General features: G+C 46.3%; 1 protein-coding gene across 4 annotated transcripts in view; it reads right to left on the minus strand.

Annotated features, from left to right (window-relative positions):
- Nucleotides 1-24,243, minus strand: part of EFCAB11 (EF-hand calcium binding domain 11) — a 178,325-nt gene that overhangs the window by 1,766 nt on the left and 152,316 nt on the right. Inside the window, exon 6 of one of the 4 annotated variants that reach the window (XM_089322638.1) lies at nt 9,147-9,282. The exons of the other annotated variants lie outside the window; for them this stretch is intronic. Coding sequence (XP_089178764.1) covers nt 9,183-9,282 — 100 coding nt within the window. The 3' untranslated portion in view covers nt 9,147-9,182. Of the gene's footprint in view, nt 1-9,146; nt 9,283-24,243 lie in introns of those variants that run through there. 4 annotated transcript variants of the gene reach the window in all.

Below are 24,243 nucleotides of genomic sequence, written 5' to 3' on the forward strand. Positions count from 1 at the left end.
GTAGAGAAAAATCTGTACTTCTCTGCCCCAGGGCAAGACCATGTTGCAATGTGTTCGTGGAAAATGACTGCAGACGCACAGGCCATTATTCTTGTTACTTCCTTTGGTAAAATACACATGACGATTTCATGCTGTACAGGACCAGGAGCATAATGTCAGATCTTTTCTAAGGGATTAGAAATAATCAGCAACACACGTTGCTGACTACAGAATATAAATCACCCCCTTTATTAAATTAGGTAATTGAAGATTCTTAATATTGCTTAAGTATTTTTTTCCCAAGGAATTGGATTAGAAAAATGGCCTTTTTTCTTCCTTCTGAACTGGTATGGTTGAACTATAAATCTCAGAGGGTGAGGGAAGTGAATAACCCAGAAGAGCAATGTTTAGAATAAGCTGGTTTGTGTGTGTGTGTGTGTGTGTGTGTGTGTGTGTCTACTCACTCATCGAGATGCTGCATGTTTACGGAGAAGAGACTCTTTGCCTGGTTCTCTCAATAAATAATCGTCACTGTCTTTATATTGACTTCCAGTTTTCCTCTGTCTTTGCCAATATGTCCTGTCGTTAACTGGGCATGATGTAACTCGGAAGTTGTAACGGACAAGTTTATTCGCCAGGTTTGGAGTGACATCCCATTCATAAAAGGAATGGAGGGACGATGTGCTTGTGTTTAGAATGAGAGATGGTAAAATACTTTAAGCCTTTCGACTTTCCTTCCCCATCCCACGTATATGAGCAGATCCAGTTCATCTCAACAAGAGTGAAGATGAAATTCAAGTTTCAGGGCTAAAATTTTAAAAGCCAGAATGTACGGTGTTTCACTGCAGCCAGAATTATTCTGGAGAAAGAAGATTTCACAGCACCCACACTCGTGTCACTGTGTGACGGAAGATCAGATGTGGCTGGTGGGCAGAAGAGACAGCGTGCTGGCGAGATGAAGAAGATGCCATTGGGTAAACAGTAAAATGTGTCATTATTTCTGTTTACAGCATTCAACCCTAATAAGACTCGACTCTAGTTCTGAAACCAGAACGTGTCGTCTTGTGTCACCCACACACTGGAATTTTTTTATTCGTGTCATGTTGTCATTTTTAAAAAGGACTTACTTATTGATCTGAAAGGCAGAGTTACAGAGGGAGAAGAAGAGAGCTGGTCCATCTTCTGGGTCACTTCCCAAATGGCGATGATGGCTGGGGCTGGGCCAGGAGGAAGCAGGAGGGCTGAGCTCTGCCTGGGTCTCTAACGTGGGTACCCAGCAGGGTCCCAAGTACTTGGGCCATGTTCCACTGCTTTCCCAGGTACATTAACAGGGAGCTGGATTGGAACTGGAGCAGCCAGAACTCAAACTGGAACTCTCATAGGATGCTGATACCACAGGAAGCGACCTAAACTGCTGTGCTACAATGCCAGCCCAACACTGGAATATTCTACCACTGCTTACTCCGCTCAGAAGTAAACTCTAGGAGGGAAGAGCCTAGTTATGTTTGCTGCATATCGTTTGCTGCATGTCCCCGCTTCTTAGCCCACAGCAGCCAGTGAGTGTTTGTTGAGTGAATGAGTATGCAGGATAAATGAGTGCTGCCAACGCTATGGAGCAGTCATTCCCTCCCAGGTGATGAGGGGGGATTTAAGAAAGAGATGCTATCATCACCGTACAGACTCCAAACACTCACAAGAGAAATCAGATATGTAAAAGATGTCACCCTGGGACCATCACTCACGGACCTGTGATCTCTGTGCTCAACCACATTCTACGAGCCCAGATCAGCTGCAAGAGAGACTGAATGACAAACAATGCTGAGAAATGAGGCAGCAGAAATGAGGCAATGGAAAGAAGGGGTGCCCTGAATGGCAGGCTGAACCATTCAGAAATAAAGAGCAGGAAAGTGAACAAAGCAGACAGTGGATACATTCAAGAGTCTGTGTTGACCTGGAGTCCAAGGCCAAGCATTTTGGTGCAGTTAAACAGCTACTCTTTGACCAGACACATGGCTACAGACATACATGCAGCCTTGTATTTCATAACTGGTTTTTTAAAGGAATTAAGGCTTTTAGAGGTGTGTGAGAGGCTAGTGAACTGCTATCAACAGTTGTTTTCCAGAAACTTAGGTCCAGTTAAAGTAAAGGCTTTTCTGGTTGGTCTAGTTTGCAAACCAAAATGGAGATATGGAATGGATTATGGGTGTAGGAACCCAAGAGAGCTCTACTACTCTGAATAATTTCCTATGAAGAATTTAGGACCAGTTTGGCGGAGGGGGTGGAACGCAAGGTAGGAGAGAGTGCAGGAAGAGGGGATGCAGTAGGAAAACTGCCACCAAAGCCCTTAATGGTGCAGCTGTCAAGAGTCTTCTGATTAACTGCTTGCTGCTATATGCATTGCTTGTCACTTCCTTGACCAAGCGGTGTAACAGGCATACATCCTCTGGGGGCAACAGTGAGTTTCGGGGTGTCAGTGTTGAATCAGAGCTGAAGACTAAGTTAGATGAGTTCTGTCTGAGCCGGTGCAATAGAGGGCAAGAAAGTCAGATGGGAATAGTAAGATGATCCATCAACTGAGTTAGTTCAGAGAAATGAGAACTCAGAGCCACTTCCCTTCCAGAGAAGTGCAAGTCTCTTGGGAAGTGCTTTAAAATTCTACTGGGTGGGAAATTGGGGTTCCAGGCAAAACTGTCTGGACACTGAAGTGCAGGGAGCCCTGGGCTGACAGAGGTATACATTGAGTATTTCAGGTAGGACTTGACTCTGTCCATTAAACTGGATTCTATCAGATTTCTTATCTGGTAAAATAAAAACATATCCTGATTCATTTTTTTTTTTGACAAGCAGAGTTAGACAGTGAGAGAGAGACAGAGAGGAAGGTCTTCCTTCCATTGGTTCACCCCCCAAATGGGTGCTACGGCCAGCTGTGTCGATTCGAAGCCAGGAGCCAGGCGCTTCCTCCTGGTCTCCCATGCAGGTGCAGGGCCCAAGCACTTGGGCCATCCTCCACTGCATTCCCGGGCCACAGCAGAGAGCTGGATTGGAAGAGAAGCAACCAGGACAGAATCTGGCACCCCAACCAGGACTAGAACCAGGGATGCCAGCACCACAGGCGGAGGATTAGCCAAGTGAGCCACGGCGCCGGCCCTGATTCATCTTAAAAAGTGGTTATAAATTACTTTTATCAAGATGAACGCCAGGATTTTGTTCTGGTACATCCTGATGGGTTAAGCAAGATTCTGCTTTCTCCTTTCTGTGATGCATGGGGGCTCCCGTGGCGCAGACTGGATGCACCCATGACCCAGAGGGTAAGAGGTCTCAACCCTGATGGAGTCAAGGTGTACGCTGTGATTCTGTCATTAAACCAGGCCACAGCTGGATTTTCTCCTTAATTTGTAAATATGTAAGTAATGGATGTCTCTTACAAGTAGTAAATGTTTCTTGGGTGAAAATATTTACATTGCAGTAATTTCTTAGGATGTTCTAAAAGTAGCTATTTCTTGGAAAACAGTATTTGTTGTAAAATCATTCAACAGTACCCCATGGTCAGGTCTCCAAAGCTAGATTTTAGACTGGAGTACTTGTTTGTATATATGCATGGAAAGAAAAATAGAGGGATTGTTTTAATAGATTTCACTCCATGGGATAACATGTATCAAAATGACAGGTGATGAAAGTGATATTTTTGAAAGTATTTACTTATTTGAAAGGAAGAGTAACAGAAAAGGAGAGACAGAGAGGGAGAGGGAGGGAGGGAAAGAGGGAGAATTGGGTGGGGGGAGAGAGTGATCAATTGATCTTTCATCTGCTGGTTCACTACTCAAATAGCTAGTACAGCCAGATCTGGGCCAGACTGAAGCCAGGAGCCAGTAACTCCATCTGGGTCTCCCACATGGATCACAGAGATTGGGCCATCGTCACTGCTTTTCCAGGCACACTAGCAGGAAGCCAGATCAGAAGCACAGAGTGGACAGGACTGGAGCCAGCATTCTAATATGGATACCACAAGTGGTGGCTTAACACACTGTGTCATGACACTGCTCCCAGAAGTGGCATTTTTAAGTGGAAACAAGAATATAAACTTGGATATACATCAAAATTATAATATTAAAAATTTTAAATTATTTTATTTGATACGCACGCACACACACACACACACACACACAGAGCTCCCTAATGCTGATTCACTCCCCAAAGGTCTGCAGTGTCTGGGGTTGGTTGGAGACCAGAGCCAGGTGCTGGGAACAGAATCCATGTCTCTCATGTTGGTGGCAGGAACTCATACCTGAGCCATCACTGCTGCCTCCCAGGGTTTGCCTTGGCAGAAAGCTGGAGCCAGGAGTTGAGAATTGAACCCAGGCACTCTGCTGTGGGATGCAGGTGTCTTAACCACTAGGCTAAAGGCTTGATCCCATAATTGCAGTCTTAGGAACATCTATATTCATTTGGGCAGAAGTTGAAGGTCATAGCTAAAAAGACAGCTGTCTTATGAAATGGTAGGTTTACGGGTAGTTCTGTTTTAACTGTTCAACTGAAGGAATACTTTCTTTCTTTTAGTCTGAATTTTCCAAACAAGTGGCCTTATTTCACATTGCATAAACGTTCCCCAGTGTATCAGTTTCTCACCCTCAGTCCTATTGACATGTGAGATGGGGTAATGCTGTCTACAGGGGTGAACGTGCTGTCCTGTGTGTCATAGGGTATTTAGCATCATCCTGGCTTTTACTCACTAGATATCAGTAGTGCCAGCTCCACAGTGTGACAGCCAAAAATGCCCCCAGAAATTACCAAGCGTCCTCTGGGAGAACAAGATCATCCCTGGTTGAGAACCATTGAGCTACAGGAACCACAGTTTTAGACAATCCTTTGGAACATTCCAGCTTATCTATACTCCCTAAAATAATGCTTTAAAAACATTTTAAACGAGACATGTGATTTCAAGGTCAGCTAAGGCACACCTGGAGGGTCCCTTGAGTGAATTATGCTGACAATTGCCCGACACTCATCTGACACACACCAAGGTGTTTTGTTGCGCTCTGTTCTATTTGAGGTGCGGGGCGGTATAGAGGGAGAGGGCTGACTTCCATCTACTGATTCACTTCCTAAATGCTCACAATGGCCAAGGCTAGGCAGGGGCTGAAGCCAGGAGCCAGGAGTACAATCCAAGTCTCCTATATCAGTGGCAGGAACACTAGGATAGATCCCAACAATAAGAGTTCTCACTGAGCCCAGGGAAGACCCACTGGAGAGGTGTGCTCTTGCTGGTGTCCGAATGCTGTGTTCCCAGAAAACACAATGACACATGGGTAATTATGTCTGAGTCACGTGCTAGTCACATGGGCTCTGAAGGTTAATGCCACCTGTGATTCAGCTGAAGCATGAATGAGAAATTTAATGTGGAGGCAAAGATTTCAATGAGCAAAGTCTTCCTAGTAGAATTTTTGGCAGGGAGAGGGAGAATCTCTTTTCTCTTTGACACTTCGTGGAATAATTTAAACTAAAGTCAAAACTACCATTACATCAGGGACAAAGCTGTCATTGTGACTGAACAGCAAGAGAAAAATTACACTCCAAGGCCACACATTCGATGCAATGGTTAAGTCACCGCTTCGGAGGGCAGCATCCGACCCCGACCGAGTGTCTGGGTTGAGACCTGATTACTCCAATCTCCCCATCCAGCTTCTTGCCAATGCACATTCAGGGAGGCAGCAGATGATGGCTCAGGTGCTTGGGCCCTGTCACCCATGTGAGAGACCTGCATGGAGGGCCAGGCTCGTGGCTTCAGCCTGGCCCAGCCCTGACTGTCATGGGCATCTGAGGAGTGAACCAGCAGACAGAAGATCTCTGGCTCTCTGCCTTTCAAATAAAATGAAATAAATTTAAGAAATTACCCTCCAAGCAAGGAGCCCTGCTGGGGACGAGAGGACCCTGCAATGGAAGACGGAGGGCCGACAGCTTCTCCCACAGCCCCCTTCTCACCTGAGGGCCCTGCTGCTGCTCTGCCTCTTTGTCAGGGAGAGTCCTGTGGGGTGCTCTGGCAATCCAGTGTTTATTAATTTTACCTTTTAAAGGATGCATGTGAAGAAAAGTCACCCAGACATGCAGGACAGATTAAAGAGACATGCAGGTGACTTCTGGTCTTTCCTGTGCTCCTACCTGACGCTGGCAGATGCATCCCTTTCGCGTGTGTCAGACTCAGATGCTCTGCACCTGTCTTCTATCCCAGCAGTGGCTGGGAGCCTCTCCCCTCAGCTGCATCCTGTGCCAAGTGCCTTGTGCTGTTTGTCAGGGACTGCCTGCTCACTGGGTGTGGTGTGCAGCTGCACACACACACACACACACACAATGTGAATACACATCCGAGGAATCAACCAACTGCAGGTCATGCACTATGCAGTCATGTAGTACTATGTGGCCTATGATGGCTGTGTCTGCACTGAACACATACAGACTGCTTTTTTTCTTGCCATCATTCCTTAAACAATAGAGTATAACAACCATTTACACAGCATGCACATTGTGTCAGGTATAATAAATAATCCAGCTATGATGCAAAGTATATGGGAGCTCTCAGCTCTGGCTCCTGGCGCCAGCTTCCCACTAATATAGACCTGAGAAGGCAGAAATAAAGGCCCAAGTAAGAAGGTTCCTGCCAGCCACGTGGGAGACCTGGACTGAGTTCTCCCCAGTTTCAGCTGGGCCCAGTCCTGGCCACAGCAGGCGTCTGGGGAGTAAACCTGCTGATGGGAGCCTCTTTCTCTCTCTGCCTCACAAATCAACTAAAAATATTAATAATTTACAAATAAAGCATATGGGAATATATCATAGGATATGTGCAAACATTACATCATTGTATGTAAGGGACCAGCGCATCCTCAGGTTTTGATTTCTGCGTGGGTTCTGGAACCAACCTCTCATGGATAGGGAAGGGTGACTATGAACAAGGACTTAAGCCCTCACAGGGCAAGCCTTGACCAAAGAGGCAAGAGGATTCAGTGGGAACAGCTCTCTCCTTCTGACCTTCAGGTAGGGAACTCTGAGGTCACTGGGGAGTCTGGTGGGATTGGGCTCTGGTCACTCACAGCAGTAATGGACTTAACAACTGACACTTGCAATAGCTTCCCCTCATTCTCTGTTTCACCACAGTAAGCACACAAGTGGGCATCTCAGCACTGCTTTCAAGGAGAACCCAGAATGAGGCATGGTGGAAAGCTTATTCTGAGGGATGGGGTTCGCCTGGAACGTTTCAAACTGCTATCAGCAAGAGCATGTCACATCCGCTTGTCATCAAGTCAAAGGGACATCACTACTTGAAATAGATCAGAGTGTCCTTGTGCTATCAAAATTCTATTTCGAGCCAACAAAATATTGCCTTTAAGACGAGCTCAAGGTTCAAAGTCCCAGGCAATAGAAATGTCAAAGTTAACCAGAAAAACAGCAGCAGCCTTCTCCCCCCTCCCTTTTAAATAAACAAGGACTTTTTATACATTTTTAAAAAGATTTATTTTATTTATTTGAAAGGCTGAGTAACAGAGAGAGAAAGAGAGAGGGAGAGAGAAAGGCCGGGGCTGGGCCAGGCCAAAGTCAGCAGCTAAGAGCTTCATCTGAGCCTCCCACATGGGCCCAGGGGCACAAGCACTCGGGCCATCTTGTGCTGCTTTCCCAGGTGCATTAGCATGGAGCTGGATTGGAAGCAGAGCAGCAAAGACTTGAACAAACACCCACATGGGATGCTGGCATGGCAAGCAGCGGCTTAACCTACTGTGCCACAATGCCAGCCCCAGCAGACTTCTCTTTACTCTGTAATATACATGTCTAAGTTAGAATATTTAGTCTGTCAACAACAAATAGTATTATTTGACTTTAAGTGTCCCTTCCAATGTGAGGACAATATATTACTGAATGTAAGATCATTATTTGATCTTTTTGGACGCAAAGGCAGTGAGCTTGTGAACAGGCAGTGATCTGGCTGTTTAGGATGAACCGTGAACAATAAAAGGCTGTCCAGACCAGCCAGTACTAACACAGCACACTGGCCAGGCAGAACTTCAGCTTCAGCTCTAGGTTCAGGTCACTAGACTAACGTAGTGGACATCGCTGCTTACTCCCCCAGCCCCCATCCTGCTCTGTAGCAGCTGTGTGATTTGCTTGGAATGCATCCCCACCTCAAGCTCCCAAAATAGAATCTGCAAAGCCTCAGCCAATCACTGACTCTACTCTCCCTACCACAGGGACTGGGTCCAAGACTGAATGGCATAAGCCAATTGGTAGACAGCATTCCTCCCCTGGCCACTACTGATTGGTGCAGTTGTTCTTGACATTATGAAACCTAGTGATTTTGTTTGCAAGTTGAGAAAGGAGGAACTCTTTCAATATGGACATCTAGGATGCAGAGATGAGACTTGGTAAAGCAATAACCTTTTCCTATCACAACAGTGCAATCTCCACAAGAGATACAATGGTGCATTGATCTAATGATTTGTGCCCAAGGCTTTAAAAAATGCTAGTTTATTTACTTGAGAGGCGCGTGTGCATGCGTGCACACACACACACACACACAGAGAGCGAGCCAGAATGCACACTCCCATCTGTTAGTTCACTCCCCAAATGCCCACAATGGTCAGGACTGGGCTGATTCAAAGTCAGGAACTGGGAACTCAGTCCAGTTTTCCACGTGGGAGGCAGGAACCCAATACTTGCATCATCACCACTGCTTCCCAGGATCTGCATGAGCAGGAAGCTGGAGGCAGGAGCTGGAGACGGTTGCTGAACCCAAGTAATCTGATGTGGAATCCGGGCATCTTTAACTGGCATCTGAACCACCACGCTAAATACCTCAAAATGGAGCTATAAACAGCAAGGGGAGGGATCAGCTGAGCGGCGCAGTGAGGCACAGCCTCTTCCAATCGAGCTGGGTTCCTGCCCTAGGTCAAGACTCTTAGTCACTGACCCAATACAGTCTTTCCCCTAAAGAAAAACAGAATAGATTCTCCAGCCCAAGAAAAAAAGGAAAAATGGATGTGAAATGCAGTCACAGCTGGCAAAAGTGATTAACCATAAATAATGACTCACTTTTTCCCATTTGCTAAGTTTTAAGAATGAGGAGTCTTATTTAAAGCCAGACATGTTTTAGAAGGAGGAAAGAATGCAATTTCAGAATGCCTGATTGCTGACGACTCGTGGACGTGAGGATAATGCAGCCTTCAGACGGTCCAGAGTCTCCTTTCCGGCCGGCAGCTTGATACTCCTCTCTCAAGTGCTTTAGCAGAGCTGCTAATAAACGGTGACGTGATCGCGTTCTCTCTGGAAGAGAGATTACGATGCAAGAAAATAGCACGGATCAGACAGCTTTAAGGACAAAGAACAAAAGCCAGAGTGAACGTCTTTGACTGAATCATAAACATCTGTTTCCTGTGCTTTTGGGCCACCAGACTGTTCATTCTCCACGGTGCACAAAAGTTCTGAATGTGGCAGGCAGGTAGCCTGGCCCAGCAGAAAGGAGGCCACAGGAGGCATGCGTGTCGCCCAGGGGCAGCTCCGACTTTGTGGCCTTGGGCAAGTCTTAGCTGTGACGCATTTCAAGTTCCTTTTTGTCAGGTTGAATGGCTGCACCAGCTGACGGCTAGGATTTGATCCAGTTCTACATGTGGGTGAATAGGAACCGGATCTCAGTTTCCCAACTGGTGTCTGTCTACAGACACTTTAAAAATGCAATCCAACTGTCATTAGTCATCTTCAGCCTTTTGAGAAAAGCAGTTTGAGTCTCTGACCTTGAAGACAGTTACAATGAGCCATAAACATATCTGTATTCATATCTGTATCTATATCTATAAATGTATCTATATCTATATCTATCTATATCTGTATCTACACCTATATTTATATCTATATCTGTATCTATACTTGTATCTGTATCTATATCTATATCTACATATATAAACCTAAATGGAGAGAAAAAGGATGCTGCCTTCATTGGTGTGACATACGAATAGCGATACAGCCATTTCTACTTTAAATCTATAATTACTTCAATGGAGACCTCCAGTCTCATCTTGAACTTGATTATGAAATAAAAGAAATGGACAGAGATGGCAATCATTTAATTTCTTATTACTAGCTATTCGGAAGTGGTTTTCATCCTATGCTCAACAGATTTCTGGCAGGCTATGATCTGGCTAGAAACAACACATACTGATGAGGAAAATTATGTTTTCAATCACACCTGCTTTGACAGTACAAGTCCTTCCACAAAGGAGGCAATAAAATGAACTCTGACCACTTTAACAGATGGCATAATGGCTCAGTGCACAGATGCCGTTTCTCTGGAAGCAACAAGTTCATATCCTGGGGACGGGAGGTTTAGGAACCAGCTGAACTTCCAAGTGTCATGTAGGAAAGATTACACCCTTTCCAGACCCGACACCTGAGTCTTAGCAGGTCCAGAGGCTCAGAGAGATGGACTACAGGACTAAAGCTTAATGAACTTTATTTTGCTAATGCAACAAATAGATCTGAAGTTGAAATGTGAACTATAAACATCAATCCATTTGGAAGTGCCCCACTAATAACCCTGTCAGCTACTGTTTGGATGGAAACATGTTTTTTCAAATGCATACTTTCTTGAAGTTAGAAAAACACCAATCATCAAATAATCCTTATTTTTTAGATTAGTACGATAATGTGGGTTTTTTCTTTTTTTTTTTTTTTTTTTTTTTTTTTTTTTTTTTTTTTTGACAGGCAGAGTGGACAGTGAGAGAGACAGAGAGACAGAGAGAAAGGTCTTCCTTTTCCATTGGTTCACCCCACCCCCACCCTCAATGGCTGCTGCGGCCCCTGCGCTGTGGCCGGCACACCATGCTGATCTTGATGCGAAGCCAGGAGCCAGGTGCTTCTCCTGGTCTCCCATGCGGGTACAGGGCCCAAGGACTTGGGCCATCCTCCACTGCACTCCCTGGCCACAGCAGAGAACTGGCCTGGAAGAGGAGCAACCGGGACAGAATCCGGCACCCCGAATGGGACTAGAACCTGGTGTGCCAGCGCCGCTAGGTGGAGGATTAGCCTAGTGAGCCGCAACGCCGGCCAATAATGTGGTTTTTTAAAAAAGTTTATTTATTATTTGAAAGGGTGAGTTACAGAGAGGGAGAGACAGGGAGACAGACCTTCTATCTACTGGTTCACTTTCCAAATTACTGCAACAGCCAGTGCTAGGCCAGAGCGAAGCCAAGAGCCAGGGGCTTCATCTAGGTCTCCCATGTGGGTACACAGGGTCCAAGGACTTGAGCCATCCTCCACTGCTTTTCCCAGATGCATTAGCAGGGAGCTGGATCAGAACTGGAGCAGCCAAGACTGAGCAGGTGCCCATACGGGTTGCCAGCGATGCAGGCAGCAGTTTAACACACTACATCTCAACGTCAGCCCCTAGTATGCTTTTTTTTTTAATTTTTTTTTTTTTTTTTTGACAGGCAGAGTGGACAGTGAGAGAGAGAGACAGAGAGAAAGGTCTTCCTTTGCCGTTGGTTCACCCTCCAATGGCCGCCGCGGCCGGCGCGCTGCGGCCGGCGCACCGCGCTGATCCGATGGCAGGAGCCAGGAGCCAGGTGCTTTTCCTGGTCTCCCATGGGGTGCAGGGCCCAAGCACCTGGGCCATCCTCCACTGCACTCCCTGGCCACAGCAGAGGGCTGGCCTGGAAGAGGGGCAACCGGGACAGAATCCGGCGCCCCGACCGGGACTAGAACCCGGTGTGCCGGCGCCGCTAGGCGGAGGATTAGCCTAGTGAGCCGCGGCGCCGGCCCCCTAGTATGCTTTTAAGTAGAATATATTTTGAAATAATAAGTTGGCCGGCGCCGAGGCTCACTAGGCTAATCCTCCACCTTGCGGCGCTGGCACACCGGGTTCTAGTCCCTGTCTGGGCGCCGGATTCTGTCCCGGTTGCCCCTCTTCCAGGCCAGCTCTCTGCTGTGGCCAGGGAGTGCAGTGGAGGATGGCCCAAGTGCTTGGGCCCTGCACCCCATGGGAGACCAGGAGAAGTACCTGACTCCTGCCATCGGATCAGCGCGGTGCACCGGTCGCAGCACGCCGTCCGTGGCGGCCATTGGAGGGTGAACCAACGGCAAAAGGAAGACCTCTCTCTCTGTCTCTCTTTCTCACTGTCCACTCTGCCTGTCAAAAAAAAAAAAAAAAAAAAAAAAAAGAAAGAAATAATATGTAATACAGAAATTATAGAGTCTTTTTTGTTCATTTACTTGTGCTTTAACAATTTTTTAATTTGTTAAATTGAATCTAAAGTTTATTTGGAAAAATGAATATGCCATAAAATTCAGAAATTTTTAAAAATAATGATAATGTAAAAATATATAAACCTTTAATAATTAAAACAGTACGACTGTAACTCAAGAATCACTGAATAAGGACAGTGTCCACTCCCTGTAGCTGGAGAAGGAGAAAAGAGTCCTGGATCTTCTACAGATTAATTCGTTCAAAAAGGAAATTACATAAAAGTACTCAACATGCAGAAGTCTTGTGCAGAAAATGAAGGAAAGTCACAGGACATGCCAATGGCCAAGGAAGGCTGCCGTCGTGTGGCAGAAGGAACCCTGCAACCCGCCCCGAAGGTGTGAGCCAGGAGGCAGAAGGAAACCTTGAGGAGGTGACCCAGCAGGGCCAGGAGTTAAAGAGGACCCCCTCAGTAGGCATTTGGACCCTGAGTGGAAGAGTTGGAAAGGCTGAGGGAAGAGATTAGAGGAGCAAGAAGCAAGTTTGTGATTGATGCATTGGAAACAAAGTCACTCACACAGTAGCCATCCTTAGCCTAGGTGCTTTAGGCCTTGAATTCTTGTGGTGGTGTTGTTTTGCTTTGTTTTTTTTTTTTTTTTTTTTTTTTTTTTTTTTTTTTTTTGACAGGCAGAGTGGACAGTGAGAGAGAGAGACAGAGAGAGAAAGGTCTTCCTTTGCCGCTGGTTCACCCTCCAATGGCCGCCGCTGCAGCCGGCGCACCGCGCTGATCCTGGCAGGAGCCAGGATCCAGGTGCTTTTCCTGGTCTCCCATGGGGTGCAGGGCCCAAGCACCTGGGCCATCCTCCACTGCACTCCCTGGCCATAGCAGAGAGCTGGCCTGGAAGAGGGGCAACCGGGACAGAATCCGGCGCCCCAACCGGGACTAGAACCCGGTGTGCCGGCGCCGCAAGGTGGAGGATTAGCCTATTGAGCCACGGCGCCGGCTCTTGCTTTGTTTTTTTGACAGGCAGAGTTAGACAGTGAGAAAGAGAGACAGACAGAAAGGTCTTCCTTCCATTGGTTCACCCCCCCAAATGGCTGCTACAGCTGCTGCTGAGCCGATCCGAAGCCAGGAGCCAGGTGCTTCCTCCTGGTCTCCCATGCGGGTGCAGGGCCCAAGCACTTGGGCCATCCTCCACTGCCTTCCCGGGCCACAGCAGAGAGCTGGACTGGAAGAGGAGCAACTGGGACAGAATCGGCGCCCCAACCGGGACTAGAACCTGGGGTGCCAGCGCTGCAGGCGGAGGATTAGCCAAGTGAGCTGTGATGCTGGCCATCTTCTTTGTTTGATATTAAAATCTGGCCCCTTCTGTTAGCATTTTTCTGATCTTTGACCTTCATTTCACTCTTAATCATCTGGTGGCATTCTGCTTTAGGTACCAAAATCCTTGTTAGCAATATCTCCTTGGATTTTGATCCATCTTCCAGGTCTATTTGCCAATGGGGAAGTTTCACACCTATGCATGGAAACGCATTCATTCCATATGGTGAAGTAACCACAGCAGGTTATAAAGAAGCATATGAAGGATCAGCTCACTCATAAAATCCCAGATTGTGTGTGGGGGTGTATACATCCAAATACACATCAAAAACTTAGCTGCCTGTTTCTGTGTTGTGTGGAGTTTGGTCTGTTTTGTTTTGCTTATGTGTATTTTCTAATGAACACCTGTGGCTCTCAGACACACAGAAAGAATCAGGGATTTTGTTTTATAAGTAAGAGTAAAATACTTTCCAACCAGCTTATATGGGCAATGGGGAAACCTAAATTCTTGAAAGAACTATTAAAGAAAAAATATAAATTTCTGGATCTCTAAGCTGGAGGAGTAAAACTGGCAATTATTGCATATTGAAAAAAACAGTGAGCCAGCAGATGGGAAATTCCTTCTCTCTCTCTCTTTGTGTCTGTGTGTGTGTCTTCCTGTCTCTTTCATTCTGCCTTCCAAATGAATACATCCATATTTAAAAAAAAAAGCGGCTCAATAGGCTAATCCTCTGCCTGCGGTGCCTGCACACAGGGTTCTAGTCCCGGTCGGGGCACCAGATTCTGTCCCGGTTGTCCCCCTTCCAGGCCAGCTCTCTGCTGTGGCCAGGGAGTGCAGTGGAGGATGGCCCAAGTACTTGGGCCCTGCACCCCATGGGAGACCAGAAGAAGCACCTGGCTCCTGCCTTTGGATCAGTGTGGTGCGCCAGCCGCAGCACGCCGGTCGCGGCAGCCATTGGAGGGTGAACCAACGGCAAAAGGAAGACCTTTCTCTCTGTCTCTCTCTCTCTCACTGTCCACTCTGCCTGTAAAAAAAAAAAAAAAAAAAAAAAGGTGTCCCAAAATATGTAGATGCAGGAATTCAGCAAAGGTCAAAGGAAGCATTTCAAACTGGTGGGGGTGAAACAGGTTGACAGGAAAGGAAGCTGGGGTAACTGGCCACCCACTGTGGGGCTGGGTAGAGTGTGAAGGAAGTGTTCAACAGACCTTCCTTCCCCATTTTGCTGGGAACTACACTACATTTCTTAGCATCCCTTACAATTAGATGCACCTGGGAAATCTGGCGATGCCAGGCTAATTATGCAATGATACAGAAACAAAGAGTGTCACTGCTCTATCGAATTAAAAGCATACCATACCATGGCTTAAATAGGGCCTTATAGTCACTCTAGGGACTAGAAACAGCCAACTCTTGAAAGCTGTTCTTACAACTCTGTTACAGAAGGCTTGGGTAGTAGTCCAAGGGATTCACTGTATATACGTGGGGTCTTCAGAAAGTTACTGGAAAATGTGTTATCTGGAAAAACTAGGCATAGATTAAAACTTTCCTGCATTAAAATAAATTGATTTATTAATTCTATTTTTTTCCTGAATTTTTTGAAGTATATTCATATCCCTGGCTTTAGGACAATCATTTTAATATTCTATGAAGTCACTTTTTTCCCTGTGAAATGAGAATGCAGGAATTTATATAAATTAAGATTTTAAACAGTTTGTGCTTTAGTTTTAAATAATCCATTTGGGAAAATAAGATTTTACATCTCAGCCCGTTTCTCACTGATGTGCTTCACTGAGCCAACAGAAAATTTGGCCTTCGTTCAGCATAATTACAATAAATTATTTATGTTTTCATTTACAACATGCTCCTAGCACTTAAAATCCCTGGGTCTGTGGACAATAATAAGAAAGATGAAAAAAAAAATTTCACAATGAAATAATTCCCTCAAATTATCCAAAGCACTCTACTAATAAAGTCCACCTATAATCAGAAAGTCACGCCAAATGAGATGACCTTAAGGGCCTTTAACAAGAGAATTTCAGTGTGAAGAGGTGAAGGTTCAGGGGGCGCCCACAAGCATTTAGGAAATTACAGAATGGGGGGGAGGGGCATGCCCGCGGGCAATCACAGGAGGAAACTCAAGGACTCCGTGTGAAAGTGCAGTGCGCATCAGAGGATCGGCACCTGGACCTGCTTCTTCAGACAGCAGCTAGCAGGCACGCGTTTTAGCAATAGTTCTCCAAGTAGGTACGCAGACGGAGGAAGAGAAGGGACGCACCCCTGCACACACATTGCACCCCAGTCCCGGCAGGCCTGTTCTCTGGAGCCCAGCACTAAGAGTGATTCCTACGGGGGTAGGGGGGTGGACATCACAGATGGCACGGACCCCAGTGGGCTGGAGAGGACAGTGGCTTCCGAGGGCTTTCCCTGATGCGCCAGTCACTAAGGGACTTTTGAGATTTGGGGGGCTATTCCCTGCCTTGGGGAAAAGCTGCTCTCCCATAAATTGCCACGTTAAAACGGATTCCAGGGACTCAAATTACCGGCCCGATCTGGCATGACATCTTCTGCCCATTATCCAGTTTCTCCTGCCTCCAGGCAGGGCTGCATCACTGATTACTGAGCATTTTAGCCACTAAAAAGATCGCGTTCATCATTAAAGACAGGAAGTGTTGATCTGTGCCGGCTAAGTGACTTACAAGGTTCATGGCCTCCTAGTAACAACTCCAAGAGGCTATTTCAGGATATTTATTAAACAAATTAAGTATTTACGTTACGCTCAAGTGCGGAGGCATAGTGCCTGAGTGCAGGAAAGATGAAACTGAGAGAATCTGTGTTGGGGGCAACTCTGCTCTCTTTCCCACAACTCAGGGCTGAGGATCCCCCAAATGCTTGGGAAGGAGTCTGAGCAAGACAGGGAATGTTCCAACCTCCCACCCTCACCCACCAATGGAGCCCAAAGCCCATCTGCCTAAAAGTTCACCCTGTCCCCAGACGTGTCCCTTTTAGAATATTCCCTCTACTCCTTGGTAAGCAGTGATTAATGTCTGGGTCTCTTCAAAGCCTACAGACTGAAAGAAATGAATACAGTACCTCCACAATTCCACACCACCCCCCAAGTTTAAACTCTGAGATCCACAATAATGATGCACTTTAGCTAAAACGTATTTTCTTTGGAACCAGTGGTATGCACGTGGTAAAGGAAATCTATGTTTTCTCAAATGTGATGACAGTACCTCAATGTCAGACCATTTGCAACTGTTATCACTGTTCCTGCAGGCAGAGCCACCTCCACCTCGCTCACTCTGCTGTCCCAAGTATGCGGCACAGTGACTGGCACAGCGGTGTTTCATAAATATGAGAGTTCTTCCTGGAAAGTGGCATTAAAAGGTAAGTTTAGGGCTGGGTGTTTGCTGGTGGTTAGGATGCCATGTGGGACACAGGAGTCCCAGCTCTACTCCCAATTCCAGCTTCCTGCCAGTGTGTACTCTGGGAAGGTGGTGCCTCAAGCAGCTGGGTCCCTGTCACCCAGTGGGAGCTCCGGGAAGCAGCAGGTGGTGACTCAAGCAGCTGGGTCCCTGTCACCCAGTGGGAGCTCCGGGAAGCAGCAGGTGGTGACTCAAGCAGCTGGGTCCCTGTCACCCAGTGGGAGCTCTGGGTTGAGTTCTCAGCTCCTGGCTTCCACCTGGCCCAGCCCTGGTTGCTGTGAGCATATGGAGCATGAACCAGCTTAAGGTAGCTCTCTCGGTCTCTCTGCCTCTCAAGTAAAAAAAGAAAAAAGAATTAAATTAGTTTATTTTGATGCAATTTTTAAAAAATTCATGCATATGACGGGGTTTTCAAAAGTTCAGGGAAAATGTGTATTTTCCAGAAACCGCGTGGATTTCACATTTGTTGCACCAAAATGAACTTATCTTGTAAGTTCACTTTTCCACAAACTTTTTTTTTAAAGATTAATTTTATTTATTTGAAAGGCAGATTTACAGAGAGAGAGATCTTCCATTTGCTGGTTCACTTCCCAGATGGTCGCAACAGCCGGAACTGCGCAGATCCGAAGCCAGGAGCCAGGAGCTTCTTCTGGGTCTCCCATGTGGGCCATCTTCTACTGCTTTCCCAGGCCATAGCAGAGAGCTGGATTGGAAGAGGAGCAGCCAGGACTAGAACTGGCGCCCATATGGGATGGTGGCGCTCTAGGCCAAGGCTTTAACCCGCTGCGCCACAGCGCCAGCCCCTCCATAAACTTCTTGAAGTACTCTCGTACATGCTGAACACATGCACCAAGTGCTAAGATCACTTTGGCACTTTTCCTTTTGATCAGCTTAGGGACTTCTGGATCCTATTTTAAGTGGAATATAAAAATTGCCCACAATTGTTATTGTCTTCATAACTTTAATTTTTAATGGCTCAAAACAATTTTTTCCCAACGGATTTATAATAATTTACTCACTGTTGGACTTCTGAATTACCCCAGTCTTTCAAAAATGTGTCCACAAGCACACTCACTCATAGCGGTTTTGCTTAGAAATGGGTTTCTGGGTTTACCTACTCCTTCGCCAGACACACGTCGGAGCCCAGTACGGACTGGGCATGCAGGTTCTCAAGAGGTAGCGCTGAGCAGAGCAGACAAGCAGCCCCCGGGCTTCTAGACCACTCGGGGGCAGGCTGCAGCACAGCAGCATGTGCTGGCAGGGTGTGCGAGAGCCCTGCCAGGGCAGCAGAGGGTGCTGTGAGCAGGGGGGCGAAGGCACTGAACTCAGTGATGGTCAGGGCGGCCGTCCCTGGACAGAGGGGGCCTGGCTGACACCTCAGGGGTGAGAGGCAGCTGAGCTTGTTAGGGAGGTGCAGGTAGGGGAAGCGCTTTCTAGGCAGGGTCAGCAGCATGTGCAAGGGCCCTGTGGCAGAAGAGAGCAAGGTGCAAAGAACAAAGCAACGGGCAGTGTGGCCAGGGCACAGAGTGAGCAGAGGCAAATGGAGTCGGAAGGTAAAGGGGATGAAACTATTTAGGGCCCAGTCTTTCGTTTAAGGGTTCTGGTCATAATCCAGTGAACAATGGGAAGTCACTGAAGCGATTTGGGGAAGAGGCTGTCATGCTTCGAAATCTTCCAAGTTCACCCTGCTGATGTGGGCAGAATAATGCACCACCCTCGCCTCCAAGATATCCACGTGCTAATACCTGGAACCCAGGAATATGTTGCACCACGTGGAAAAGGTATTAGGGTTTGCAGAATGGAATGAAAGTGGCTGATCTTAAAATGCAGAGATCATTCTAGAAGATCTGGGCGGGCCCACTGTAATCTTAAGGGGCTTTAAAAGTAGAAGAGGGAAGTTAGGAGTCAGAGAGAGAGAGATAGATATCTGGGGCTGTTGGCTTTCAATATGGAGGAAGGGGCCATGAGCCACGGGATGCAGGCAGTCTCCAGAGGCTGGGGGAGGGGAGGACATGGACACCAACTCCTTGATTTCAGCTCAGGGACCCAGTTAGGATTCCTGACCTCCAGCACTGAAAGATGATACATCTGTGTGTGTGCACGAATGCACATGCGTGTGTATGCATGTATGTGTACATGTGTGTGTGTGCATGTGTATGTGTACATGTGTGTATTTGTGTACACATGTGTGTGTCTGTGTGTGTTGAAAGCCACTAGGTGTATGGTAATTTGCAACAGCAGTCATAGGAAACTATTTGAGGGAAAGACCATGAATTTGGTTTTGGATATTTAAGTTCTATAAGCCCTTGACACAGAGAATGTGGTCATTTGGAAGTAATCATTTATAGCTACTCTCCTAACAGTTGTGTGATCTTTTGATCAAGTATTTTACCTTTCATAACAGCAGTGTTGTGACATATAAAAAGAAAGCACATTTCAGGTCGGCCCCACTTGTAACTCTCTGAGTTTATGATCTTGGAAAGGAACAAATATGCTTTCCACCGAGATTCCTGTCAGTACTTGGCAATCTTCAGGGAAAAAGTGATATTAAAAATAGTGAACTAAAGGGGGAAGAGATTCCATTTAAAAAAAAAAAGTACCCAAAATACACAGTAATCTGGAAGTATCTTAGTAAGAAATGTGTTGACTTTATATAAAGAAAACTACAAAATTCCATAGAGACACATAAAGGGACATTTGAAAACGTGGTGGAATATGTCAAATGTGTACTCCTGGATGGCAAAGAAGCCAAAATCTTCCTAATTAATGTATAGGCCGCACACAGTTTTCATCGAAACCCTAAAGGGAGGTTTTCACAAATATGATTCTATCATTCATCTGGAAAATAAACAGGCAAGAAAAGCCAAGAACAGTTTGAAAACAAGAAAGACCAGGTTTTAGAACATAGGAACATAGTATAAAACCTGGGGGGGGGGGGGCAGAGTGTGTCTCTGGAGTAAAAATAGAGACCAAGGAACAGAACAGACAGCTTCAAAACATCCACTGATAAGTGAGAACTCCCTCCAGTCTCCAGTGTGTGAGAACGAAGGCATTCTAGGTAAAATAGGAGCACTTAACAAGCGGTCTCCCGATCACCACCCTGTGCTATGCACCAGCATAAATTCAAGTAAATTACGGTGCTAGGCTTAAAATCCCAGCCAACAAAGAACATGGGCGTGGATATTAATCTGGTCTCTAGACATGGGAAACTCAGTATAAAGGCAGTAGGGGAAACTGTGAAGGAAAAGATCACAGATCTGTATACATGGAAACTTAAAATCTTTGAACATTAAAAAAAATCACAAATATAAAAGGAAAACAATAAAGTGAAAAATAGCGGTTGTAAAACAGAGAAGTTTATATACAGCTATTTCACAGAAAAGGGAATAGAGTTAATAAATATGAAGATGTTTGGGGCCAGCTCTGTGGCTCAGTGGGTTAAGCTGCCACACACAAAACCAAAATCCCATAGAGGAGCCGGTTTGAGTCTGGCTGCTCCACTTCTGATCCAGCTCCCTGAAAGCAGCAGAAGATGGCTCAAGCCGTAGGCCCCTGCCACCCATATGGGAGACCCAGACAGAATTCCTGGCTCCTGGCTTTGGCCTGGTCTGGCCCTGGCTTAAGTGACCATTTGGGGAGTGAACCAGTGGATAGAAGATCTCTCTCTGTGTCTGTTTCTCCTTTTTCTGGTACTCTGTTTTTCAAATAAATAAATAACTCTTGCTTTTAAAAAAGGTATACTTGTTAATCTCACCGATTCAAAAGTAAATAAAACATCTTAAAAAAAAAGTAAAAAAGAAAATGTTCAACATGACTAGCAACTAGTGAAATAAGACAAAACAAAAATGGGATATGATTTTCATCTATTAGATTAGCAAAGATTTGAACCACAAATAACACTGAACATTGAACACGAGTGAGAACATGGCAGAGGGGCACTGCCACTAGGGGGAGTGTAATTTGTTAATTAAACAATTTGGTAAGAAGACTCAAAATCAGGAACTGTAAGAATGATAAGGTGAAGTCCACACTCTCTAATATGATATCCTGACATCCAGGAGCTTCTCCCAGGGAAAGACTTTGAAAGTGCAGACTGGTAGGTTTGTTGCAGGGTTATTTATAAAGTGAAAAGCATGGGATATAAAACCTTCACTTACTTTAATGACAAATAACATGGAGAGAAACAGGAAAGAATAAAGACCAAAATACTAAGCATGGTTCTCTTTGGTTTGCTGGGGGATAGAATTGGCTTTTCTTTTCTTTTTTCACTTTCCTCTGTGTCCAGAACATTCTATAAGGGTCATTTGTTACTCCATCTGCTCTCCCCTGCTGCCCTCCCACCCTCATCCCTGTTCTGTCAGCTCTCCCACTGCAGGTCCTCGAGAGCTGGGGAAAATTCATGTGCAATAAAATCATCTTGAAAGTGGTGGCCAACAAAGGAAAAATATTTAGGGCTTAGAGGGCGTCCATAACGTGAGTTTATAAGAAAGGAATGAAAGGAAGGATGCTAGGGACGGGACTTCCAAAGAAGCAGCGGCCTTGGGCTGCGCAGGGAAGGAACGCGGCTCTGGTGTGGGCACACGTTCCTCAGCTCTGGTGCTCTGGGTGATCGGTGACCGCAGGGTCTGACTCTGTGACTCGCTTGATGCTCCTCAGTAATAAATATATCCCCATATGGAAGTTTTACTGAAAACAGCCTCCGGGGGGGGGGGGGGAACAAACCTATTTTTTTTTCAACTTTGAATCAAACCACAGGCATAAAATGAACGACCTTGAACTTGGTGCTTCGTGCTAGAATCCCAGGAGCCCTGGACAGAATAAACACCCTGAGATGAGAACATCTCATGCCTTCTTTTCCTCTCCATTGCTTCTCTGTCCCCTACCCTCACAGCCATGATGTGAACTGTGCTGAGTGCCTTGGATCTGCTGCCTGCCAGCACCCACGCCACGTGGTCAGCCACCATGGGAGAAAGGCCACTACTAACTTTCCCACCACACAACCCAGTTGGAATCCTCGCCCAGGAACACGAACACACAATCTTGCTTCCCTGCAAGGGCTGTTAGGAATCAGCCAGTAGGGGCTGGCATCATGGCACAAGGGGTGAGGCTGCTGCCTGCAACGCCAGCGTCCCATATGAGCGCCAGTTCAACTCGCTGCGGCCCCACTTCTGACCCAGCTCCCTGCTAATACTCCTGGGAAGCAGTGGAAGATGGCCCAGGTGCTTGGGTCCCAGGCTGCTGGCTTCTGCAGTCATTTGGGGAGTGAGCCAGCAGATGGAAGACCTTTCTGTCTTTCCTTCTCACTCTGTAAGTCTTCTTTTCGAATAAACAAATCTTAAAAAAAAAAAAAACAAAAAAAAAAAACTAACTCAGCCCTCTCTTCACCATGCACACGCGGAACCTGAGACTCACTGGCATAAAGCAACCTCCCCAACTCCAACGGAGGGCCGGCTCTCTTGATTCATAGACGGCATGGTCCCATGCCAACCGAACAATCACTTGGGACTTTCTGAGATCTAGTGGGCCCTTGTCAACAATCCACAGGGGTCCCCTTTGGCACAAAAAGGACAGCTTGGTTGCTGCCATCTCCAAGTGTGCACACAGCTGCCAGGGGGACCAGGAACCAACTTCGGAGCTCCTTCACTCTTTCACCTTAGGGAGAGGATAGGACAAAGCCGGGATTGGGTCACTTTGCTTGTATAGTCAGCCCAAAGATTTTTTTCCCTTTCTCTCTCTCTCTCTTTTTAAAGATTTACTTGTTTATTTGAAAATCAGAGTTACAGGGAGAGACAGAGAGATCTTCCATCCACTGGTTCATTCTCCAAATGACCACTGCTGGGGCTGTGCCAGGCCAAAGCCAGGAGTCAGAAACTTCATTTGAGTCTCCTGCATGGATGGCAGGGGCCCAAGCACTTGGGCCATCCTCCATTGCTTTCCCAGACACATTAGCAGACAGCTGGATAGGAAATGGAACAGTCGGGACTTGAACTGGTGCCCATATGGGATGCTGCAGGTGGCAGGTGAACCCACTGTATCACAACGCTGCCCCAACCCGAAGCTTCTCGAGGCCACATCGAATGATGGAGACGTGAGGACCCTGGAATGAATGCAGTGACCATGCTCTCACGTTGGATGTCCTCCTCAGAGCTCCCCAGGACAGCACACAGGACCATTCCAGTAACTTGGGGGCAAAAGACATTTCAAAATCTGAGTGCTCCAGTGAGGTAGCACATCTGAAAAATTCTCATTCAAGTTCTTAATTACTTCCACCCCCCCCCCCCCCGATACTGGGCTGTGTTTAAGAAAGGAGCCCTCAGCAAAGTCTGCGTTTAACAGAAGCTCTGGTATCATAATTAAAGGAACTTCACTATTAAATCTTTTTGGATTAATGGTACACACATATCTGTAAATTTGAGTTTTGCACAATGGCGTGGAAATAAACTGTTAGAAAGTGAGCATGCTCAAAATAACACAAAATTAAGAGTTTTGACTGATTTGATGATTTAATTGGAAGCATAAAGATCAAGAAAAAAAGTAGAAGGGAGAAAGCTGAATGAGCAGACTAGAGCCAGGGCTGACAGGACAGAAGACCAGAGACTCCGGGAGCTCAGGGACAAGGCAGTGGGCACTAGAGTCTTCTACAAAGGAACATGTTTGAAACTGCAGAGCAAAAGATGAAACATTTTTGAGTCAAAACGAAAAAAGAAACATATTCTTCTTATAACATACTGAGTGCCAGCTCTCATAATTATTTTTGTGTTAAAAGGCTTAAAGTGGGAATTTTATAAAATAAAACATACATTCTGTTCTTCAATTTCTGAAAACCGTACAAAACCAAACCCTTTGAATAAAAAGCCAATACTGTTCCTGGTGCAGATGGAGACTGGTGGCGCACTTCGAAAGGCAGAGTCAAAGCAAGCACGGTCTTTCTCACGTCTCAGGGAACGGGGCTGCGATGGTGATAAGGCAGGAGGGAAAGAAGAGGAATGGAAATGGAGCAGCTCTGACTGCTGCAGTCAGGATTTTTTTTTTTTTTTTTTTTGACAGGCAGAGTTAGACAGTGAGAGAGAGAGAGAGAGAGAGTTATAGACAGTGAGAGAGAGACAGAGAGAAAGGTCTTCCTTCCATTGGTTCACTCCCCTAATGGCCACCATGGCTGGCGCTGCGCCGATCCGAAGCCTGGAGCCAGGTGCTTCCTCCTGGTCTCCCATGGGGTGCAGGGCCCAAGCACCTGGGCCATCCTCCACTGCCTTCCTGGGCCACAGCAGAGAGCTGGACTGGTAGAGGAGCAACCAGGACAGAA

The sequence above is a fragment of the Oryctolagus cuniculus genome, chromosome 20, assembly GCF_051225735.1.
Source record: "Oryctolagus cuniculus isolate XC-2025 breed Fujian yellow rabbit chromosome 20, ASM5122573v1, whole genome shotgun sequence".
NCBI lineage: Eukaryota > Metazoa > Chordata > Mammalia > Lagomorpha > Leporidae > Oryctolagus > Oryctolagus cuniculus.